The following is a 22,898-nucleotide window of genomic DNA, read 5'->3' as shown; positions in this document are numbered from 1 at the left end:
AGGAACATGAGCAGAAAAAGCCTTCCAGGTTGTGAGAACAGCTTGTGAAAAACAGAATCAGAATCAAGTCCCAAGTTTGTCACTATCAGAAGTTTAGATGATTTATTTTGAAATTTTGTTTTCTTTTTATAATTTATTCTGAACTTTCTTCTTGATTTATTAACCAGGGCAATTAAAGTTTATTGGTAAAGGGAAAGAAAAAAGTATCAATTTTTTCCCCCATTTTAGAGTGCCATTTAGAATCATTTAAAAAATATATGTTCTTACCTGAGCAGGGTGGCTCACACCTGTAATCCCAGCACTTTGTGAGGCCGAGGCAGATGGATCGCTTGAGTGCAGGAGTTTGAGACCAGCCTAGGCAACATGGTGAAACCTCATCTCTACAAAAAATACAAAACTTAGCCAGGTGTAGTGGCATGTGCCTGTGGTCCCAGCTACTGGGGAGGGTGAGGTGGAAGGATCGCTTGAGCCCAGGAGGCAGATGCTGCAGTGAGCCAAGTCATACCCCTGCAGTTCAGCCTGGGCAACAGAATGAGACCCTGTTTCAACATACATATATTTGTTGTTGTATAAATCAAATAAGTCTTGGGTTTTTTTGTTCATCTGTTTTTTAGGTGGTGGGGGTTGAGACAGAGTCTCACTTTGTTGCCCAGGCTAGAGTGCAGTGGCATGATCTTAGCTCACTGTAGCCTCAAACTCCTGGGCTCAAGCAATTCTGCTGCCTCACCCTCCTGAGTAGCTGGGACCACAGGTGTATGCCACCACGCCTGTCTAATTTTTAAAAAACTATTTTTTGTAGAGGAGGGCTCTTGTTGTGTTGCCTAGGCTGGTCTTGATCTTTTGGCCTCAAGTGATCGTCTCACCTCAGCCCCCCAAAGTGTTGGGATTACAAGTATGACCCACTACACCACACCCAGCCTAGAATAAGTCTTGTTAAGCATGCATTTGGACAAAACAATTAGCTTGAAGCATGTGCATTTTATTCATTCTATAAATATATATTGACTGCCTAGTTTGCAAGGTAATATCTTTGGTGGGGGAATATAGGAATAAATATGACATGTCAGTTATAGTTGAATTTAAAACCAAAATGTTGGTAAGGAAATTGAAACTCCATCCTTCCTTTCCAGCCTTATTTACTAGAATAAGGTATTAGTTTGCTAGGCCTGTCATAACAGAGTTTTATAGTTTCAGGTCTTATGTTTAAGTCATTAATTCATTTTGAGTTGGTTTTTGTATATGGTAAGAGATAGGAATCTAGCTTCATTTTTCTGCATATAGGCATCCAGTTTTTTCAGCACGATTTATTGAAGAGGGTGTGCTTTCCTCAATATTCTTGGTGCCTTTGTCGAAAATCAGTTGGCTGTAAATGCATGAACAGAATAGGGTTCTCTATTCTGTTCCATTGGTCTGTATGCCGGTTTTTATACCAATACCATGCTGTTTTGGTTACTACCGCTTTACAGTATTTTTTGAAATCAGGTAGTGTGATACCTCCAGATTTATTCTTTTTGCTCAGTATTGCTTTGACTATTCTTTGTCTTTTGTGGTTCCGTTCAAATTTTAGTATTGTTTTTTCTATTTCTACGAAGAATTGTCATTGGTATTTTGATAGGGATTGCATTGAATCTTTAGATTGCTTTAGGCAGTATGGTCATTTTTTTTTTTTTTTTTTTGAGATGGAGTCTCGCTCTGTCGCCCAGGCTGGAGTGCAGTGGCACAATCTTGGCTCACTGTGGTCATTTTAACAGTATTAATTATTCCAGTTCTTAAGCATGAGATGTCTTCTGATTTGTTTGTGTTCTCTCCAGTTTTCTTTCATCAGTGTTTTATAGTTTTCCTTGTAGAGAGCTTTTGCCTCCTTCGTCAGATTTACTCCTAGGTATTTTATTTCATTTTTTGTATTTATTATAAATGGGATTTCTTTCTTGATTTTTTTTTTTTCAACTAGTGTGCTATTGGTGTACAGAAATGCTGAGTTATATTGGCTGACTTTGTATCTGGTAATTTACTGAATTTCTTTATCAGTTCTGAGAGTTTTTTGGTGGAGTCATTAGATTTTTCTATAAGATTTCATCTTTAAGAGATACAGTTTGACTTCATCTTTTCCAATTTGGCAGCTCTTTATTTCTCTTGTCTGTTGCTCTGTCTAGGACTTCAAGTACTACGATGAGTAAGAGTGGTGAATGTGGACATTGTTGTTTTGTTCCCATTCTTAGAGGAAAAGTGGAAAGCTTTTCCCATTCATCATCATATTAGGTGTGAGTTTGTCATATATAGCCTTTATTATGTTGAGGTACGTTTCTTCTATTTCTAATTTGTTGAGAGTTTTTATCATGAAGCGATGTTGAACTTTATCAAGTGCTTTTTCTGTATCTGTTGAGATGTTTATATGGGTTTTGACCTTCATTCTGTTGATGTATTTTATCACATTTTTTACAAAAATCTTCAACAAAATGCTAGCAAACCAAATTCAACATAAAAAAAAAAAGATACCATGATCAAGTGGGGTTTATTCTAGGAATGCAAGGATGATTCAACATATTCAAGTCATATGATGATTTGACCATGGTTAGTGTCGCTGGTGTTTTATTGATTTTGGTTTTTGTATTAAAAAAAAAACTTTTGTTTCATTGATACTTTGTATTTTCTTAGTCTCTCATTTAGTTCCAGTGTTATCTTTATTAAGTCTTTTACTAATTTTGGGTTTGGTTTGTTCTTGCTTTTCTAATTCTTTGAGGTGCTTCATTAGGTTGTGCTGATGAGAATGTATTCTGCAGTTGTTGGATAAAGTGTTCCAGTAATGTCTGTTAGGTCCATTTGGTTTACAGTGCAGTGTAAATCCAATGTTTCTCTGTTGATTTTCTGTCTAGATGATCTGTCCAATGCTGAAAGTGGGATGTTGAAGCCCCCAGCTATTATTGTATTGGAGTCTATTTCTTCCTTTAGATCTAATAGTATTTGCTTTATATATCTGGGTGCTCTCGTGTTAGGTGTGTATATATTTACAATGTTGTATCATCTTACTGAGTTGATCGCTTTATCATAGACTTTCTTTGTTTCTTTTTTTTGGAGACTCTGTCTCCCAGGCTGGAGTGCAGTGGCATGGTCTCAGCTCACTGCACCCTCTACCTTCTGAGTTCAAGTGATTATTCTGCCCCAGCCTCCTGAGTAGCTGGGATTACAGGCGCATGCTATTATGCTCAGCTAATTTTTGTATTTTTAGTAGAGACAGGGTTTCATCATGTTGGCCAGGCTGGTCTTGAACTCCTGGCCTCAAGTGATCCACCTGCCTTGGCCTCCCAAAGTGTTGGGATTACAGGTGTGAGCCACCATGCCCAGCCAGCCCTTTTTAAAGTTTTTGACTTAAAGTCTGTTTTATCTTATATAACTACCCCTGCTTTGCTTTTGGTTTCTGTTTGTGTGGAATATATTTTTTCATCCTTTTACTTCCAGGCAATATGTGTCTACAGGTGAAGTGTTTCTTGTAGGCAGCATATAGTTGGGTCATGTTTATTAATCTGTTCAGCTAAATTACATCTTTTAAGTGGAGAATTTAACCCATGTACATTCATGGTTATTATTGATAGGTAAGGACTTATTCCTGTCATTTTATCGTTTTCTGTTTGTTTTATGTATCTTTTGTTTCTTTCTTCCTATCTTATTTATCGTTGCAGTTTGATGGTTTTCTGTGGTAGTAACATTTGACTTCTTTCTCTCATTTGTGTCTGTTCTGCCAGTGAGCTTTATGCTTTCATGTGTTTTTATGATGGTAGATAGCATCCTTTCACTTCCAGGTGTAAGATTTCCTTAAGCATTTCTTGTAGATCCAGTCTCATGATAATGAATTCTCTGTTTTTGCTTGTCTGGGAAGAACTTTATTGTTGTTCCCATCTGATGGGAATCCCTTCTGTGTATCCCTTCTATATAACTTGAAGGTTTTCTCTTGCTGTTTTTTAGAATTCTTAGTCTTTGACTTTTGACAGTTTGACTACAGTGTGCCTTGGAGAAGACATTTTTGGGTTGAATCTGTTTGGGAATCTTTGAGCTTCCTATATTTGGATGTCTATATCTCTTGCAAGACTTGGGACATTTTCAGCTGTTATTTCATTTAATAGTTTTTTTGTGCCTTTAGCCATCTCTTCTCTGGAACTCCCAAAATTTAAATATTTGTCACTTTGTGATGTCCCTCATTTCACGTAGGCTTTCTTTGTTCTGTTTGTTTATTTTCTGACAGGGTTATTTCAGAAGGTCTGTCTTTTAAGTTCAGAAGTTCTTTCTTTTGCTTGATCTAGTCTACTATTGCCCTCAATTGTATTTTTTGTTTCATTCATTGAATTCTTCAGTTCAGGATTGATTTAGTTCTTCTTTATGAACTCTCTTTGTTGAATTTCTCATTGAGGTCATGAATTGTTTGTCTGATTTCCTTATATTATTTATCTATGTTTTCTTGTATCTTACTGACCTTTAATATTTTTGAATTCTTTGTCAGGCATTTCATAGATTTATTTTTCATTGGAATGTTGGTGAATAATTACTGTGTTCTTTTGGAGGTGTTATGTTTCCTTGCTTTTTTATGTTTCTTGTGTTCTTTAGTTCATATCTGTGCATCTAGTATAATAGTCACTTCTTCAAATTTTATGGATTGGCTTTCATAGAGAAAATACTTTTTCCTATAGATATATCTATTCTTTTGGTTGGGTCAGGCACTTTGATTTTGATTCTGGGTGGGTACAGTAGCATAGTTTCTGTATGATTTCTTGGGCTGTAATCAGTGTCATTTGTGTCTGTGAGTTTTTCAATGGCTTAGGCTGTGGTGGTTAGTGGAAGCTGTAGTAGAACTTTGCTGGGGATGAGGACACCAGGTAGAGGCCAGTCCTTGGACAACAGCAGGCTGAGTGTGCTGATCCGTAGGGCTTCAGGCAGCGTTCTGTACACCAAAGATAGTGAGTCTGGACAGGCTGATCCTTAGGCCTCTAGGCAGTTTACTTGGGTGCCAGCAGTGGCAACAGTGTGCTGGGTGAGCATATGGGTCCTTGGGCTCCTGGGCAATGTGTTTTGGTGATGGTAGGAGCCAGCAGTGGGCTATCCCTCTGGCTCCCAAGCAGCACGCAGAATAATTATGCAGGTGGGGGGTTGGGGCGGGTCAATCTCCAGGCTCCCTGATGTTGCACGTGAATGCAGGCTATGACGAGTGGGGCAGGCTAATCCCTAGCCCTCAGACAGCGTGCTTGGGTGCCACTCGTTGTTGTAGCAGCAGAAAGCTGTGTAGGCTCATCCTTAGGCCCCAGGAAGGTGTACACGAGTGACAGGTGGGCAGGTCTGCTTTCAGGTTCCCCTCATGGTGCGTGTGGGTGCCAGTGGCAGCAGCCAGGAGGGGCATAATGTAGCATATTTTTTTTTCTTGTCTGTAGGGGATAATTGGCATGTGACTTCAGAATTTCTTGTTTTTTCCTTTTATATATTGAAGAACTAAGTATTAAATAAACAGAAAACAAAAAATAAAAACTCAGTGATGCATGCCTTGTTGATCTTGTGCTCTCTCCCCTATCCTTTTATCCCTCTGCAAATAGGCATCAGGGCAATAACATCATTACTCGTTGGGTAATAGTTTATAGACTTGTTTTCAAGACCAGACTGCTAGTCCCTAAGTGTCTTCAAACCCTCTATTTCAGGAAGTTAATTTTAATTTAGTTGAATGGTTTTGTGGAAGCTAGTTGTGCATATGAAGGAATACTCACATATCATTTATGCTTTATAAATAGCAACACAGACCACTATTTAAGATCCTAAAAATATTTGTGATTCATAACTCAAAATTATTTTCTCTGAATCATTTGTAAACTTTCCCTTGGTCTATAATAGATAGATCAGAATGAATGAAATTCTAAACCTCTACCCTCTGTTTTTGCTCCATCAGACATTCTTAGCCCTAATAAAAAATATTATGAAGGTTTCATATTGACTTTATAGGAGGGATTGCCCAAATACATGTGATTCTTAAGGTAAATGTTTGTGTTGTCTACAGTAGAAATACAATGCAAGTCACAAATGTGAACCACATGTATGGTTTTGAATTTTCTAGTAGCCATATTAGAAAAGTAATAACAGGTAAAATTAATAATATATTTTAACCTAATATGTTCAAAATATCATTTCAACATGTAATCGGTATAAAAAATTATTAATGACTTTTTTTTGTATTAAGTCTTGAAATCTGTGGGATATTTTATACTTACAGCATATCTCAATTTGAACTAGCCACATTTTACTTAGCCACATGTGACAGGCAGCTTACTGTATTGGATAGTCCAGGCCTACTGCAAAAGTACATAATCAGTACATCAGATTGTAGAGCTTTTTCTTAAAGCTTCCCATACTGCTATGTCTCATCGCTCAGTGTCAGTGGTCCTACCTCCCCATCCCTCTTCACAGCCTTTCTTTGCCTCACTTCCATCTTCATCCCATATTATCCTCTCTTTGACACTTTCTCCCTTTTATGCCACAAATCCTCTCCTTCTTTTTGTCAAGTTCTCTTGCATGTTTTGCTGAGATTCTTAGGAAAGAAAGTTCCATTAACAGTATGATACCCTACCTCCACAAAAAAAATGTGTTACTGGGGAAATGTAAGTTGATCCCAACAATATCAGTACCCTGGGGGAAATGAAGTTCTTCCTCTTCTAGGAAAAGTTAGGAATCTCTGATGATAGTGGATTCTGAGTGATACAGGAAGAACTGATCAGAAGTATGTAACTCATAGCCTTTGTTTGTTTCATGAAATGTAGAATAAGAATTACGTTTTTTGCTATTATTAACACTGTTTTTAATCAGTGTCAGAAGCCAAATGTTTAATAGGTACCTTGGAAATGAGATATAAGTGTACAAGTTTAGCTTTGCTGACTAGGTTAGAGAAAAGGAGCATAATCAAACTTTCTTGCCAGACTATCCTGTCATTTCCTTCCTTTTTATAACTTTTTTTTTTTTTTTTTTGGTACAAAGTCTTGCTCGGTAACCCAGGTTAGAGTGTAGTGGCACAGTCTTGGCTCACTGCAGCCTTGACCTCCCAGACTCAAGCTATCCTCTGGCCTCAGCACTCCCACCCCGAGTAGCTGGGATTACAGGTGTGTGCCACCATGCCCAGCTAATGTTTTGTATTTTTTGTAGAGGCAGGGTTTTGCCATGTTGCCCAGGCTGGTCTTGAACTCAAGCAGTTTGCCTGCCTGGGCCTCCCAAAGTGCTGGGATTACAGGTCTGTGCCACCAGGCCTGGCCTATAACATTTCTTAGGATTTATATTTCTAAGATGTTTCGTGATTTGCATTGTATCTTTGACAGTGTATTATTTAGCCCCAATTTATAAATGTACAAACATGCAGTTCCTTGTTTTGTTTGGGTTTTGCAAAGTAACTCAAAGTCAATGCAGAAAATGAAGAAAACAATATTACAATAACCTCAAAAGGAATAAAACATTTAGGAATACATTTAACAAAGACGTATGAAACTTATACTCCGAAAACTATAAAACATTGTTGGAAGAAATTAAGGACTTAGAGAAATGGAAAGACATCCCATGTTTATCTACTGGAGAACTTAATATTGTTCAGATATTTCCTAAGTTGATTTACATATTCAGTGCAATCCCAGCTGCCTGGTTGGCGGAAAATTTTTTGCAGAAATTGACAAGCAGATCCTCAAATTCTCTGGAAATGCAAAGTGCCCTAAATAATCAAAAGTGATTTTGAAAAGAACAAAGTTGGAGGACTCAGGCTTTCTAGTAAGCTTCTTGATTTCAAAGAGTACTATAAAGCTACAGTAACCAAAACAGTGTGGCACTGGCATAAGGATTGACTTGCCAGTTATTGCAGATTCCTTTTGTCCCTGGCCTCTGAGTTATTCCAAACTGTTAACACTAATCTACTCTAAACGTTTAAGAATTTATTAAAGTTTAGCTGATATCTTCTTGCCCACTTATATGGTGGTTACTTCCCCCAGTGGTCTGCCAAAGGCAAAACAGTTTATGTATTCTGTTTCTCTTTGGGAGAGACTTGTCATTGTATGGATTTTAAGATAAGCAGTTTCCCTTGTTATCTTACAAACTCAGCTCTCTGGTAAACTCAAGAAAAGTTATGATTTTATAGATCAGCTGGTCTTTTCTCTTGTTACAGTGGGAAGAACATTCTCTTCTGCTTTCTATATCCTAAGCAGAGTGGAACTAATATGCTGTTTGGCATGTAACAGACTTAGCACTTGGTTAAAATTTGTTTAAAGTGGGTTGAATTTACTGAATACTTATGTGCCAAGCAGTATGCTAAGCACTTACCATATCATCTCCTTTAGTCCATGCACTTATCTATGAAGTATAGGTACTGTTATTATTCCCATGTTTTACATGTAAAACTGAGGCTCAGTAGAGAAAAGGAACTGGAGGCACAGGAATAAATAATAATTTTTATTGATATTGTCCAAATCACCTTCCTTCTTCTCCCAATAAAACTCTTGAATCCATTTTTCAACTTCTCCAAGGAAAGGAGATATATATTCCTGGCATTGCAAGTTCTTATTTTCCTCATTTGATGGGAAAAGAGGCACAGTATTAAAACCAGAGAAAGCTTGAAGGGACCTGGTTGAACTTTTGATTAACAGAGAGAAAGAGAGAAAAAAAAAATTATCTAAGGATCTGGTGGCTTTGGGTCATCAGCAGTGTCGAGGTTTTGTTTTTTTTGTTAAATTGTACTTTAAGTTCTAGGGTACATGTGTACAACGTGCAGGTTTGTTACGTATGTATACATGTGCCATGTTGGTGTGCCGCACCCATTAACTCGTCATTTACATTAGGTATATCTCCTAATGCTATCCCTCCTCCTCCCCCCACCCCACAACAGGCCCCAGTGTGTGATGTCCCCCTTCCTGTGTCTAAGTGTTCTCATTGTTCAGTTCCCACCTATGAGTGAGAACATGCGATGTTTGGTTTTTTGTCCTTGCGATAGTTTGCTGAGAATGATGGTTTCCAGCTTCATCCATGTCCCTACAAAGGACATGAACTCATCCTTTTTTATGGCTGCATAGTATTCCATGGTGTGTATGTGCCACATTTTCTTAATCCAGTCTGTCATTATTGGACATTTGGGTTGGTTCCAAGTCTTTGCTATTGTGAATAGAGCTACAATAAACATATGTGTGCATGTGTCTTTGTAGCAGCATGATTTATAATCCTTTGGGTATATACCCAGTAATGGGATGGCTGGGTCAAATGGTATTTCTAGTTCTAGATCCCTGAGGAATCGCCACACTGTCTTCCACAATGGTTGAACCAGTTTACAGTCCCACCAACATTGTAAAAGTGTTCCTATTTCTCCACATCCTCTCCAGCACCTGTTGTTTCCTGACTTTTTAATGATTGCCATTCTAACTGGTGTGAGATGGTATCTCATTGTGGTTTTGATTTGCGTTTCTCCGATGGCCAGTGATGATGAGCATTTTTTCATGTGTTTTTTGGCTGCATAAATGTCTTCTTTTGAGAAGTGTCTGTTCATATCCTTTGCCCACTTTTTGATGGGGTTGTTTGTTTTTTTCTTGTAAATTTGTTTCAGTTCTTTGTAGATGCTGGATATTAGCCCTTTGTCAGATGAGTAGATTGCAAAAATTTTCTCCCATTCTGTAGGTTGCCTGTTCACTCTGATGGTAGTTTCTTTTGCTGTGTAGAAGCTCTTTAGTTTAATTGGATCCCATTTGTCAATTTTGGCTTTTGTTGCCATTGCTTTTGGTGTTTTAGACATGAAGTCCTTGCCCATGCCTGTGTCCTGAATGGTATTGCCTAGGTTTTCTTCTAGGGTTTTTATGGTTTTAGGTCTAACATTTAAGTCTTTAATCCATCTTGAATTAATTTTTGTATAAGTTGTAAGGAAGGGATCCAGTTTCAGCTTTCTACATATGACTAGCCAGTTTTCCCAGCACCATTTATTAAATAGGGAATCCTTTCCCCATTGCTTGTTTTTGTCAGGTTTGTCAAAGATCAGATAATTGTAGATGTGTGGTATTATTTCTGTGGCCTCTGTTCTGTTCCATTGGTCTATATCTCTGTTTTGGTACCAGTACCATGCTGGTTACTGTAGCCTTGTAGTATAGTTTGAAGTCAGGTAGTGTGATGCCTCCAGCTTTGTTCTTTTGGCTTAGGATTGACTTGGTGATGTGGGCTCTTTTTTGGTTCCATATGAACTTTAAAGTAGTTTTTTCCAATTCTGTGAAGAAAGTCATCGGTAGCTTGATGGGGCAGTATGGCCATTTTCACGATATTGATTCTTCCTATCCATGAACATGGAATGTTCTTCCATTTGTTTGTATCCTCTTTTATTTCGTTGAGCACTGGTTTATAGTTCTCCTTGAAGAGGTCCTTCACATCCCTTATAAGTTGGGTTCCTAGGTATTTTATTCTCTTTGAAGCAATTGTGAATGGGAGTTCACTCATGATTTGGCTCTCTGTTTGTCTGTTATTGGTGTATAAGAATGCTTATGATTTTTGCACATTGATTTTGTATCCTGAGATTTTGTTGAAGTTGCCTATCAGCTTAAGGAGATTTTGGGCTGAGACGATGGGGTTTTCTAGATATACAATCATGTCATCTGCAAACAGGGACAATTTGACTTCCTCTTTTCCTAATTGAATACCCTTTATTTCTTTCTCCTGCCTGATTGCCCTAGCCAGAACTTCCAACACTATGTTGAATAGGAGTGGTGAGAGAGGGCATCCCTGTCTTGTGCCAGTTTTCAAAGGGAATGCTTCCAGTTTTTGCCCATTCAGTATGATATTGGCTATGGGTTTGTCATAGATAGCTCTTATTATTTTGAGATACGTACCATCAATACCTAATTTATTAAGAGTTTTTAGCATGAAGGGCTGTTGAATTTTGTCAAAGGCCTTTTCTGCATCTGTTGATAATCATGTAGTTTTTGCTGTTGGTTCTGTTTATATGCTGGATTACATTTATTGATTTGCGTATGTTGAACCAGCCTTGCATCCCAGGGATGAAGCCCACTTGATCATGGTGTATAAGCTTTTTGATGTGCTGCTGGATTCGGTTTGCCAGTATTTTACTGAGGATTTTTGCGTCGATGTTCATCAGGGATATTGGTCTAAAATTCTCTTTTTTGTTGTGTCTCTGCCAGGCTTTGGTATCAGGATGATGCTGGCCTCATAAAATGAGTTAGGGAGGATTCCCTCTTTTTCTATTGATTGGAATAGTTTCAGAAGGAATGGTACCAGCTTCTCCTTGTACCTCTGGTAGAATTCAGCTGTGAATCCATCTGGTCCTGGACTTTTTTTGGTTGGTAAGCTATTAATTATTGCCTCAATTTCAGAGCCTGTTATTGGTCTATTCAGAGATTCAGCGTCTTCCTGGTTTAGTCTTGGGGAGTGTATGTGTTGAGGAATTCATCCATTTCTTCTAGATTTTCTAGTTTATTTGCGTAGAGGTGTTTATAGTATTCTCTGATGGTAGTTTGTATTTCTGTGGGATCGGTGGTGATATCCCCTTTATCATTTTTTATTGCGTCTATTTGATTCTTCTCTCTCTTCTTCTTTATTAGTCTTGCTAGTGGTCTATCAATTTTGTTGATTTTTTCAGAAAACCAGCTCCTGGATTCATTGATTTTTTTGAAGGTTTTTTTTGTGTCTCTATCTCTTTGAGTTCTGCTCTGATCTTAGTTATTTCTTGCCTTCTGCTAGCTTTTGAATGTGTTTGCTCTTGCTTCTCTAGTTCTTTTAATTGTGATGTTAGGGTGTCAATTTTAGATCTTTCCTGCTTTCTCTTGTGGGCATTTAGTGCTATAAATTTCCCTCTACACAAGCAGTGTCTAGGTTTTATAACAGGTGACTGACAGAATGACTGTCATGGCTTTGCTGCCACTTTCCACTTTCCCGTTTTCTTTCTTTTGCTTCCAGTGTGAAGTTCAGCTTTTTTTATAGGACGGTAGAATTTTAATTTGTTACCTCTTTTATTAATTCCTTCACTAGCCTGCTATATGCACATTCCTTAAGGTAGGTCTCATGCTAAGGATATTAAGTATAACTACTTGTACCACTTAATTTGTCTTAACAAATGCCGTTGTAAGCTGTCTCCTCACCCTTTAATACATTCAACAAAAAGTGAAGTAAAAAAGTTTTTTTGAATTTTCTTTGAAAACTTTACTTCATTTTTGTTCACTTCCAGAAAAGAAACTATGAGCCTGGTCAGTAAGCTCAATTAAAACAAATATTATTAATTAATCTCTTCAGCTATTATCTGAGTGTCAATTTCCAAGATGTGCCATTTATAACTCACAACAGTATTCAGTCTGTGTTTTCTCATGTGCTGGTTAGAGATGCAAGTTGAGTTTCATGCATTGCCTATCTGCTGGAATTTCAACACTTTTTCAACTGTTCCATATGTATAGTATAAATTGGGTGATAAGCACCTGATCATTATTGTATCTGTGAATAGAATTAATACAGAGACTATGCCAAAGGTTGAGGAATGGGAACATGTAGCTAAAGGGAGGAGGATTGTTTATATATAGGAATATATTTTACAATAGCCAGGTTTAATGTAACTGGTACTTAACATGCTTCTTACTTTCTAGTTATCAGGGAATATGAAGAGCAGAGAGAGCATCCAGGAACCTAGATTTGATTACTACAACCATGAAGTTCCCGATATTGACCTCAGTGATTGTGAATTCCCACATGTCATTGAAATTTATGACTTTCCCCAAGAATTTCGTACTGAAGACCTTCTACGGGTTTTCTGCAGTTATCAGTGAGTATGCAAATGATTGTGGATGTTAGGGAGGGTGAGATGAAGTCTTTAAAAAATGTTTTCTGAGAAATCATTTCTTGTTTTTCATATCCCCTGTTTTTCATATTTTAGTATCAGGTGGTTTATTGTCTTTTCCAGGTCCAGTAGAAATTTTCTATATTAAACTACTGTTCTAAGTTCCTTAAAAATGTCAGGTAGCCTTTCTAGCCCCCGTTTTAGCATTTAAGAAGACTGTCATCAGTGATGACTTCATGGTGCATTTAGTCCATTAATATATATTGTAATTGTTGATATATTTGTATGTATTGTCAGATTGCCTGCCATCTTTATGTGTTTACTTGTCCCATCTTTTTCTTTCTTCTTTTGGGGTCACTGCAGCCTCGACTTCCTGGGCTCAAGCAATCCTCCCAGCTTAGCCTCCCAAGTAGCTGGGACCACAGGTGTGTGTCACCATGCCTGGCTAATTTTTGTATTTTTTTTGTAGAGACAGGGTTTCACCATGTTGCCCAGGTTAGTCTCAAATTCCTGCACTTAAGCCATCTGCCTACTTCAGCCTCCCAAAGTTCTGGGATTACAAGTGTGAGTTACCACGCCTGGCCTCAACTAAGTTTTTATAGACAAAATAACTCTTCTTTTTTACGCTCTGCTCCTGTTTCATTGGTTTAATTTTATGTAATTCCATGGTGAAAGTATCAACTCACACTGATATATGTGGGTTTGAGAACACTTGCACTAACCCTTGGTATGTGTACAGCTGATACTTACATAGGAGAAGTTAAAAGAGTTAGAAGTATATACCTCTGTATATTTAGCTTATAAGAAAAAAATAAGCTTCAGGAATAAAGAGATGATAATCCAGAAAGAAAGTTATTAAGAAGATTTTCAGGGTCTGGAAGAAAGTCAGTATCAAGAAGAATTATACTTTAATGTTTCAGTCCTGATATTTAAAATGAACTAGGTCTGTAGTATGATATAACAAATTTAAATGTAAAATTCACCTTGAATGTGTAAGATTCTATATAAGTCAGGGTATAGCCCTTAACTTTTTCTTAAAGGATAAGTAAATATTTTAGACAACTCTGCCATTGTTAAACAGAAGCAAGCAAAAACAATACATAAATGAGCATGGCTATAAACTAAAACTTTATTTATAAAAACAAGTGTTCTGTTTTCTTTTTTTTTTGAGACGGAGTCTCGCTCTGTCGCCCAGGCTGGAGTGCAGTGGCGCGATCTCGGCTCACTGCAAGCTCCGCCTCCCGGGTTCATGCCATTCTCCTGCTTCAGCCTCTCCGAGTAGCTGGGACTACAGGCGCCCGCCACCACGCCCGGCTAATTTTTTTGTATTTTTAGTAGAGACGGGGTTTCACCGTGGTCTCGATCTCCTGACCCCGTGATCCGCCCGCCTCGGCCTCCCAAAGTGCTGGGATTAGAAGCGTGAGCCACCGCGCCCGGCCAAGTGTTCTGTTTTCATATGAAGTTCTAGAACAGGCAAAACTAGCAGCCATGTACTTGTTTAATCAGTTAAACTTAATTCGGAGGGGAGCATCAGTTCTATAACTAACAGAAAGTAAAGGGTGAATGGATCCTGGATGACAGTTAATCTCTGCCATAAACTTTAAATGTATAGTGTGTAGGGCAGTCTTACTTATTAGAATTAGGTTAAAATCTAGTATCAGAACCTGTTCAACATAAAATTCATAATAGATTTTTTAAAAGCTGTCAAAGGGATCAAATCCTGTAGAACTACCTTAGACTGTCATAAATAATGATGATTCTTAAAACTAAGGATCATTTTGTTGATGTCTAGAATTTCCTGAAGATCAGTTAACTCTTACAAACTATTTCCTTTTGCTTTGTTTCTTGATAATCTCACCTGCAAGACCATGTTTCTGTCAAATTCAAAAACATTCCCCAAAGAGAAAAATTTTAAAGGATTATGAAATTTTGAAGTATAAAAGGCCTTCTAGAACCCATCTGTGATTTATAAAAATGAAAATATTAATATTGATCAACATTGCTATTAATAATAAAAGTAATGAACACCATTAATTTATTAGATGCCCATGAAGTGCTCAACACCATCTTCTTTGCCTTGTCATGGACTGTCTCATTTCCATTTTCACAACAACTCTGTGGGGAACATACTTTGCTCATTTTTACAGATGAGCCGACCTAGCTTCAAGAGAGGTTAAACTTGCCCAAGGTCTCAAGGTGGCAGAACCCTGAGTCCATGAGCATTTTTAAGCTCTTAGCTGAAAAATATAATTGTATGTCATCATCCTGACATTCCTTGTGCTCACTAGGTAGCTCTTCTCCAAAATAAAAGTGTTTTTCTAGTACTTAAATGTTCATTCTTTTCATGCTTTCTAATCTGGTCTGATATTTCTCTTATCATGATTTCTTTCATCCTGAATTTTTCTGACTTTGCCACATAATTCTTTCCAATTTTTTCTTATTTTTTTAACCTCCCTTCTGCAACAAGTGAAGAATAGATCAGCCTCTCTGATTATAGTTGCCCCCTTTTTTCCCCATTACTTGACTTTTTTAAAAAAATTGAATGACATCTTGCAGTATAATCTCCCCTACCCCATTCTCTTCTCTTTCTGTCTCTGTCCTCAAGGACAGAGTTTACATTTGCATTAAATCCAGGTGACCTTCCCTGTCTACCTACTCCTCTTATATTCTACCCCTGCTCTGCTTCCTCTTTCTATTTCTTCTCATTCCCTGCCCTTAAGAACATCTCTTGTAAATAGTGCATTAAATACTTTACATCCCCAAGGGACTTCTGAGGATTAATTAGTTGATGTCTATAAAATGGCTGAGAACGTAAAATACTCCTGGGTAGTTCTTTATGATGGTATTATTGCTTTTAAAATTCAATGGCTTCTTCTGTCCTCCAAGCTGTTTTTTGTGTCATTATCCCCATTCTACCTGTGCACTCGTTGAGTGTTTCTATCTTGTGAAATGCTTTATGAGATTCTATTTGTGAGATGTTTCATAAAAGTAAATTTTATTTTAGGAAATAAAATTTTTTTTTGTGTTGCAGAAAGAAAGGATTTGATATTAAATGGGTGGATGATACACATGCCCTAGGAGTATTCTCCAGTCCAATTACAGGTATTCACCCAGTGGCTTTCAATCTTCCTTTCTTATTGTTCATTTTCTCATGCTACTTTTTCTATTTCCCTTCTATTTGAGCAAGTTGGCATCTTATTCAGCTAGTGTAGTAATAGGGCAGTTAGTGGTTTTTTTGAGGTAAGGTACTTTGGTACCCATTCTCCCCTTTCACCTTAGTCCAGTGGTATTTGGAGAGATAGAGTCAACACCTTCCAAGGTTATTTGTACACATAACTGTCTGTCATGATAGTACGTAAACAGATTAAGGTAGAGATTGAAGAATCCAATGGGGCTAACTCTTACAATACTGGTGATTTTTTTTTTTTTCCATCCTAGACAAGTGAATTTAATTAGCCCTTTAACCTATCTAGTGAGAAATTATAATACATACTCTCTGAATATATGATTGGGCCTTTTTACATATATCATTGGCCTCATGATAGATCTGATGCAGAGGCATTCAAAGAGAATAGAGATATTGAAATGTTAGTTCCTATCTGAACCACCTAGAATATGGATCTGCAAAATTATTCTATAAAGGGCCAAACAGTAAATACAATATTTTAGGCTTTGTGGAGCATCAGGTCTCTGTCACTACTTAACTCTGCTGTTGGAGCAAGAAAGCAGCCATAGACGATATACAAAACAAATGGGCATGGCTCTGCTTCAGTAAAATAATAAAATTACTTTGTAAATAAATATAAAAACAGGTGGTTGGCTGGATTTGGTCACGGAGCCCTAGTTTGCTGATACCTGATCTAAAATAATTACTGCCACGTTGATCCTTAGATCTGTCTCTTTTGCTTGCTTTGAAAAAAAAAGCATAACATCTAGGAAATACTAAGAGCTATCCCTCCTAGTTTTTCCTTTGCATCACTCTACTTCATGTCTTCTGCTTCCTTTTATTCCTCTTTGCAGCTCGTGATGCGTTGGGTATTAAACACACCATGGTGAAGATTCGTCCCTTGTCACAGGCCACAAGAGCAGCCAAGGCCAAAGCTAGAGCTTATGCTGGTAAGTCTATAATCTCTGGGTTTTTTTCTTGCTGATGGTGGTATTATTTTTCTTTCCAGAAGTGTTATAGCATCCAGACATCTAAAGACATATCACTTTTATTTTTAGTGTTAAAAGAAGTATGTTTTTAAGAAAAAATAAATAAAAGGGAAATGACCATGTTGGAAATATGGCATCTGAGCAGCCACTTGGAGAGTGTGAGAACTAACTGCAGGCAATGCAGCAACCAGTTTCTGATGACATCCCGACTTAGTTTACCTGTGTTTAGCTGCCTGATAGAGTCACTGTAAGATACTGTGTTAATGCAGATAATGAAGCCAGGGTTGTTTGTGCTTTGCCATGTTAATTTCCTCTGATCATCATCTATCAGACTTGTATTAATTACTGCTGATGCAGCCCTTGTTAGTCTATTTTGTATGTTAATTACTGAGTTAAATCACTTGAAGCTGGAGTGCTCTCTCTTCTTGACTCCCTCCTACTCCCTTCCTTTCTTCCATTCAGAGTTCCTCCAGCCAGCAAAGGAGCGTCCTGAGACTTCAGCAGTCCTAGCCAGAAGGTTAGTCATCAGTGCCCTTGGGGTTCGAAGTAAGCAGAGCAAAACCGAACGAGAAGCAGAGCTCAAGAAACTCCAAGAAGCCAGAGGTGAGCTGAAAGGATGGTGTTCTTCTCTAGGCCCTTTAGAGCTCACTGTAAGGCATGTGTTTAAAAAAAAAAAAAAAAAAAAAAGAATGAAGCCCATTCCATTTTTGTCATTTCTGTTTCCTAGAAACCTCCTAAGTGTATAGAAATTTTCATGCCTTACGTCCAGGAGAAGACGTTTCAGGATTTGTCTGCCTGTTTCACACACCAAGACATTCTAATCCACGCTCCTACTGTTGTTTTCCAAGAGATAGGTTTGGTCTTCTCAGCTCATCCATGGCTTTTCCTACAGTTTTTCTCTGAGAAAAATTTTCCTGTGAAAACAGGTAGTGTCCTAGGCCGAAAACATTTGCTATGGTTTTACTGGGCCACAATTGCCATGATATTGCCCTAATGTTATCAAATGGTTTAGATCTGAGGTAGAAGACAAATTTAAGAAAAGCCAGCAACTGACATTGATGATAACAACTGTAGGAGGTATTTTTGTCTTTTTAAGACCGTCCCGAGTGGCTCCATTAGAGTACATCTAGATTTACCTGTCTTCTGATTATTTTCCAGTATCCAAGAGTTCTCAGAAAAATATTTCCCGTGATCCACAAGCAGAGTTTTTCTTTCTTACAGTTTGGAGTTGAAGTTAAAATCTCTCTCTCTCTCCTCTACAGGCTGTTGAATTGTATGTAAAGGCTTGGGACTCTGGTGTGGCGCTTAAGTACTTTTTATCAACCTTCAGGCTTTAGACAGTCTCATTGCCTTAGCCCACAATCCCTGGAATCTATGAAGGCAATTTATTCTGAAAATTCCACTTACCGAAAAGTAACTTCATTTTTCCATTAAATGAATTGAAGTTTCAAACTCCTTGTTTATTGCTGGTCTAACAAGGCCATTAATACTTCCTGTCCTCTCTGCTTTGGTGATAGCAGGCAGCTTGCGGACTCTCAGCTGCACTGGCCAGATAACCAGTGACAGAGTGTGTCATGGCAGGTGCTAGAGTTTCAGAGTTGAACCCAACTAATTTTTGAAACCTGAATGATTATAATGGGCAGTTTTGATGTTTTCCGGTCATTGTTTACTCAAAGGCCCTACAGACTATAGAAACATAACTGGATTCCTTGGGTTTTTATAGATGGCAATAACAGAACTAGATTAAAGATGAACATACAGTGTCCTTAACCCTTTGTTAATTGGTTGTCTATGAAGAAAATGATTTCTGTGTGATAACAGTGGTATCTATAAAAGGGGATATGACTCCCTTTGCCATGTTATCATGCTTCTTTGTGGGTGTATATCACCTATATCTCTACAGATCCTGCAGCAGTGGTTTTGCGTGGACGTCATCTTGAGTATTCCCTTTTCTTTCTCTAGGCGCATCAGCATGTGGCTCCACATGAAGTATTTGTTTTAAATGTCTGGCTATACAAAGGACATTTCAGTGATGCAATTAAAAATGATTCTGTTGACTAAGCGGGTACCCTATTGCTTTTCTAAAGAAGGCCTTTATTTGTGAATAGAGACCCACTGTGATAAGTTCCTCCTACCTATTGGTGCTGAGGCTGTATGGATTATGAGGACTCTTTATTATGCTCCAGCGTGCTACCATTCTTTGTTATCTGAGGAAATGCATCTGGAAAATTTCCTGATATATCTCTTTCTGGCATCTTTCTGTATTGGGCAGATACTTATATGCTTGCCTGCATGGAGCCCAGGCTTTAAATATTTTTTTTCAGTGGAAACTTTACTGTTTTAGGTATTAGACTCTGGAATCTCACTTCCTGGGTCCACATCTTAGGTCTGCCATTTACTGTCTGTGTGACCTTGAGAGGGTAGGTAAGTAACTTACTTACTTTCTGGAGGCCTCTGTTTTCTCATCCTTAAACGAAACTCAAGCGAGTTAATCCATGAAGGATAATTAGTCATCTTCAAAAAACCATAGGTACTCTCTTGCTCCTGTTTCTATAGGCCTATAATGAATTATATGGTAAGTGTTAGCTGCTGTTGTTTTTGTTAGTAATAATAGAAATATCATTATATGGTGAATCCAGCACAGATTTCAGTGCATATTTTTGTCATTACTGTTTTTATTTTAAAATTCCTGTAGTCATCTGTTAGCTCCATTTGGCATTCACTGAGCACCTGCCCTGTGCAGAGCATTGTGTTCCCTGTTTAGGAGAATTAGAAAGATGGCAAGATTTTGTTCCTCTCCTTAAGCCTTACAGTCTAGTGGAGATAATCTGCCTTGAGTAGGGAAGAAAATATGTTCCTCTTTTAGGTATTTTAAGCAGTTGTTTTTCCTCTCACTTCAGTTCTGAAGATTTTAAGATTAAAAACCATAAATGGTTTTTGTTGATTAAAAGGACAGGAAGGAAACTCCATCATAACTTACAGGTTATGATGATATTGCATTATGATAACTCTGTGACCAGTGATACCATCTTGAGTTTAGAGCTGACCCAGAGAAGTTAAGTAACTGGCCTAAGGTCACCCAGCTGGTAAACTGAAAGAGAAGGCATCTGAATCTAGGTACTGCTGATTAAAACCCATGCTTCTTTTGTAATACTGTAATCCCTCTTAAAGGACTTTTGGGGTTATTGACATTTTTTCCCAGAAAAAAAATACTTACATAAAACATTTTTTAAAGTCTCCAGGAACAAAATATGACAAGCTTCTTTGTTATCTGTACCAATGGTTAGCAGCTTTTCTTTTTTTTTTTTTTTTTTTTTTGAGACGGAGTCTTGCTCTTTCGCCCAGGCTGGAGTGCAGTGGCACAATCTCGGCTCACTGCAAGCTCCGCCTCCTGGGTTCACGCCATTCTCCTGCCTCAGCCTCTCCGAGTAGCTGGGACTACAGGCGCCCGCCACCACGCCCGGCTAATTTTTTGTATTTTTTTAGTAGAGACGGGGTTTCACCGTGGTCTCGATCTCCTGACCTTGTGATCTGCCCACCTCGGCCTCCCAAAGTGCTGGGATTACAAGCGTGAGCCACCGCGCCCGGCCTAGCAGCTTTTCACTGTCAGAAAAATCTTCCTTAGGTCTAACTTAAATCTGCGTGATAGTTTAAACCAGTGTCCTCTTGTTTTTTCCTTAGTAGAAATAGAGAATATCTGCATACATTTTGTTCTAACAACTTTAAAGATTAGGGGCAGATCGTTTAGAAATGAGGAAATCTGGACTCTAATAGAGCTTTTGCCATTAACTAGCTGTGTGGCCATGGGCAAATCAGTTATACCTCTCTGTGCCCCCTGGTTTCCAGCAAAGTGCAAGTACTCCTCAGCCTACCTAATCATGGAGAATTTTTTGAGCACAGAATAAGTTAACATATGTAAAAATGTTTGGAAAAGTGCTTTACAAATTCACGATATGATTATTGATATGACTGTTAAGAATTTAATGTTCATTATAATATGAGCTTGTAATGACAAATATGTATTATATACTGCTACTCTCCATCCATTACAAATGGCAGATATTGTTAAATCAGTCATGACATTCTTTCTTGGTGAGTTTTGACATGACCATTGCCAGTTGATCAGAATTAGCATGGGAATTGAAATCTATATATATAATCCTGTTATAATATGGTAAAATAATCTCCCAGCCTTTCTTTCTCCTGCTTGAAGAGTTCTGCTGTCTGGCAACAGTGCCTGGTACATAAAAAGATACTCAGTACATGTTCATTGACCAAATACATGAATGACATTGGTTACTCTAATTTTTCTTTGTAAATCTTGACTCTACTCTGAATGCTAATTCCTCCATGTTTTGCTTTATAAAACCCAGAATGTGAAACCTTCCTAATTAAGAATTTTGAATTTGTGATTTTGAGTTTTAAGTACTTTTCTGCTATATTTTTCACTCTACTTTGATTGTTTATTTATTTATTGAGACAGGATCTCACTTTGTCACCCAGGCTGGAGTGCAGTGGCATGATCACAGCTCTCTGCAGCCTCAACGTCCCAGGCATAAGCAATCCTTCCACCTCAGCCTCCTGAGTAGCTGGGACTACAGGCATGTGCCACCATGCTGGCTAATTTTTTCCTTTTTGTAGTGATGGGTCTCTCTATGTTGCCTAGGCTAGTCTCAAACTCTTGGACTCAAGTGATCTCTTGCCTCGGCCTCCCAAAGTGCTGGAATTACAGACCTGAGCCACTGTGCCCAGCCTAAAACCACATTTTAAAGACCAAACTCAGGGCCAGGCACGGTGGCTCACTCCTGTAATCCCAGCATTTTGGGATGCTGAGGTGGGTGGATTATCTGAGGTCAGGAGTTTGAGTCCAGCCTGGCCAACATGGTGAAACACTATCTCTACTAAAAATAGAAAAATTAGCCGGGCATGGTGGCGCACATCTGTAGTCCCAGCTACTCAGGAGGCTGAGGCAGGAGAATTGCTTGAACCTGAGAGGTGGAGGTTGCAGTGAGCCGAGATTGTGCCACTGCACTCCAGCCTAGGCAACAGAGCAAGACTCCATCTCAAAAAAATAGAAAACAAAATAAAGACCAAACTCAGGAATGTATATAAAATTTTCCCATGTTCCAGTCATCCAGATATTCGATTCCCACCTAAAACTGGACTTAGATATCATTACCTCTCAGAATAAGCTATCTTCTCATTTTCAAAGCCTGCTACATTTTATTTTAATTTATTTTCATTTTATTCTTGAAAGTAGGTGATTAATTGGCTGGTTCTGAAAGGCCATCTTTTGGGTCACAGGCCTGAAAGGCAAAGTAAGTAAACAGTAGTCCGCTCGCCTAGTTTGATTAATTAAATCACAGAGAACTTCAAACCATCTCTATAAGAGTAATAAATTTAATCACAGTTGATACCTTCTGAAAACCTTTTTTTAGACTTTCCATTATTCTGCCTTAAAGGGCAGTGCGGCATTGCTGATTCATAATCTAGGTCTTAGGGTATTTTCTTGGTGTCTTTTCTCCCCTGATGTCTGAAGTTCATTTCTAACCACATTTTTTTTTCGTTTTAATGTGACTTTTTTTTGTGATGTAGCATTTACTCATTTTTTGGTGTCAGTTGCTGTTTAATAAACCTACTACCTTTGCCTAGATCAGAGATGAAAATGTTAACCTAGGACTAACTAACTGACCAGGTCACCAGCTGTTGCTAAAATAAATAGTACATGGTTCCTTGTGTTAACACTTAATACATTGATAATTATTCCACTCTCTAGAGTTAAATGCCCCTTATGGGATTCAGACTGTATTTTTCCATATATTATGATTATATAAATATTTGGTAAACTTAAAATCTAAAACCTTGCTAAAATTAAGAGGTTATTTAGATTACTTCTCCTTGATCTACTACGTCTGTCACTCTATAAAAGAAGGGAATA

At 38.0% G+C, this 22,898-nt stretch overlaps 1 protein-coding gene across 3 annotated transcripts in view; it reads left to right on the top strand.

Annotated features, from left to right (window-relative positions):
• Positions 1-22,898, top strand: part of R3HCC1L (R3H domain and coiled-coil containing 1 like) — a 106,662-nt gene that overhangs the window by 80,050 nt on the left and 3,714 nt on the right. For 2 of the 3 annotated variants that reach the window (XM_030808740.1, XM_030808735.1), the window contains 4 exons: positions 12,615-12,790; positions 15,837-15,907; positions 16,826-16,921; positions 17,423-17,563. In XM_030808740.1, the coding sequence (XP_030664600.1) occupies positions 12,615-12,790; positions 15,837-15,907; positions 16,826-16,921; positions 17,423-17,563 (484 nt within the window). Of the gene's footprint in view, positions 1-12,614; positions 12,791-15,836; positions 15,908-16,825; positions 16,922-17,422; positions 17,564-22,898 lie in introns of those variants that run through there. The other variant, XM_030808743.1, reaches the window with a different exon arrangement.

Source organism: Nomascus leucogenys, chromosome 3 (assembly GCF_006542625.1).
Source record: "Nomascus leucogenys isolate Asia chromosome 3, Asia_NLE_v1, whole genome shotgun sequence".
In the NCBI taxonomy this organism is placed as follows: domain Eukaryota; kingdom Metazoa; phylum Chordata; class Mammalia; order Primates; family Hylobatidae; genus Nomascus; species Nomascus leucogenys.
The sequence above is the reverse complement of the archived record's forward strand: the minus strand, read 5'-3'. Positions and strand labels throughout refer to the sequence as shown.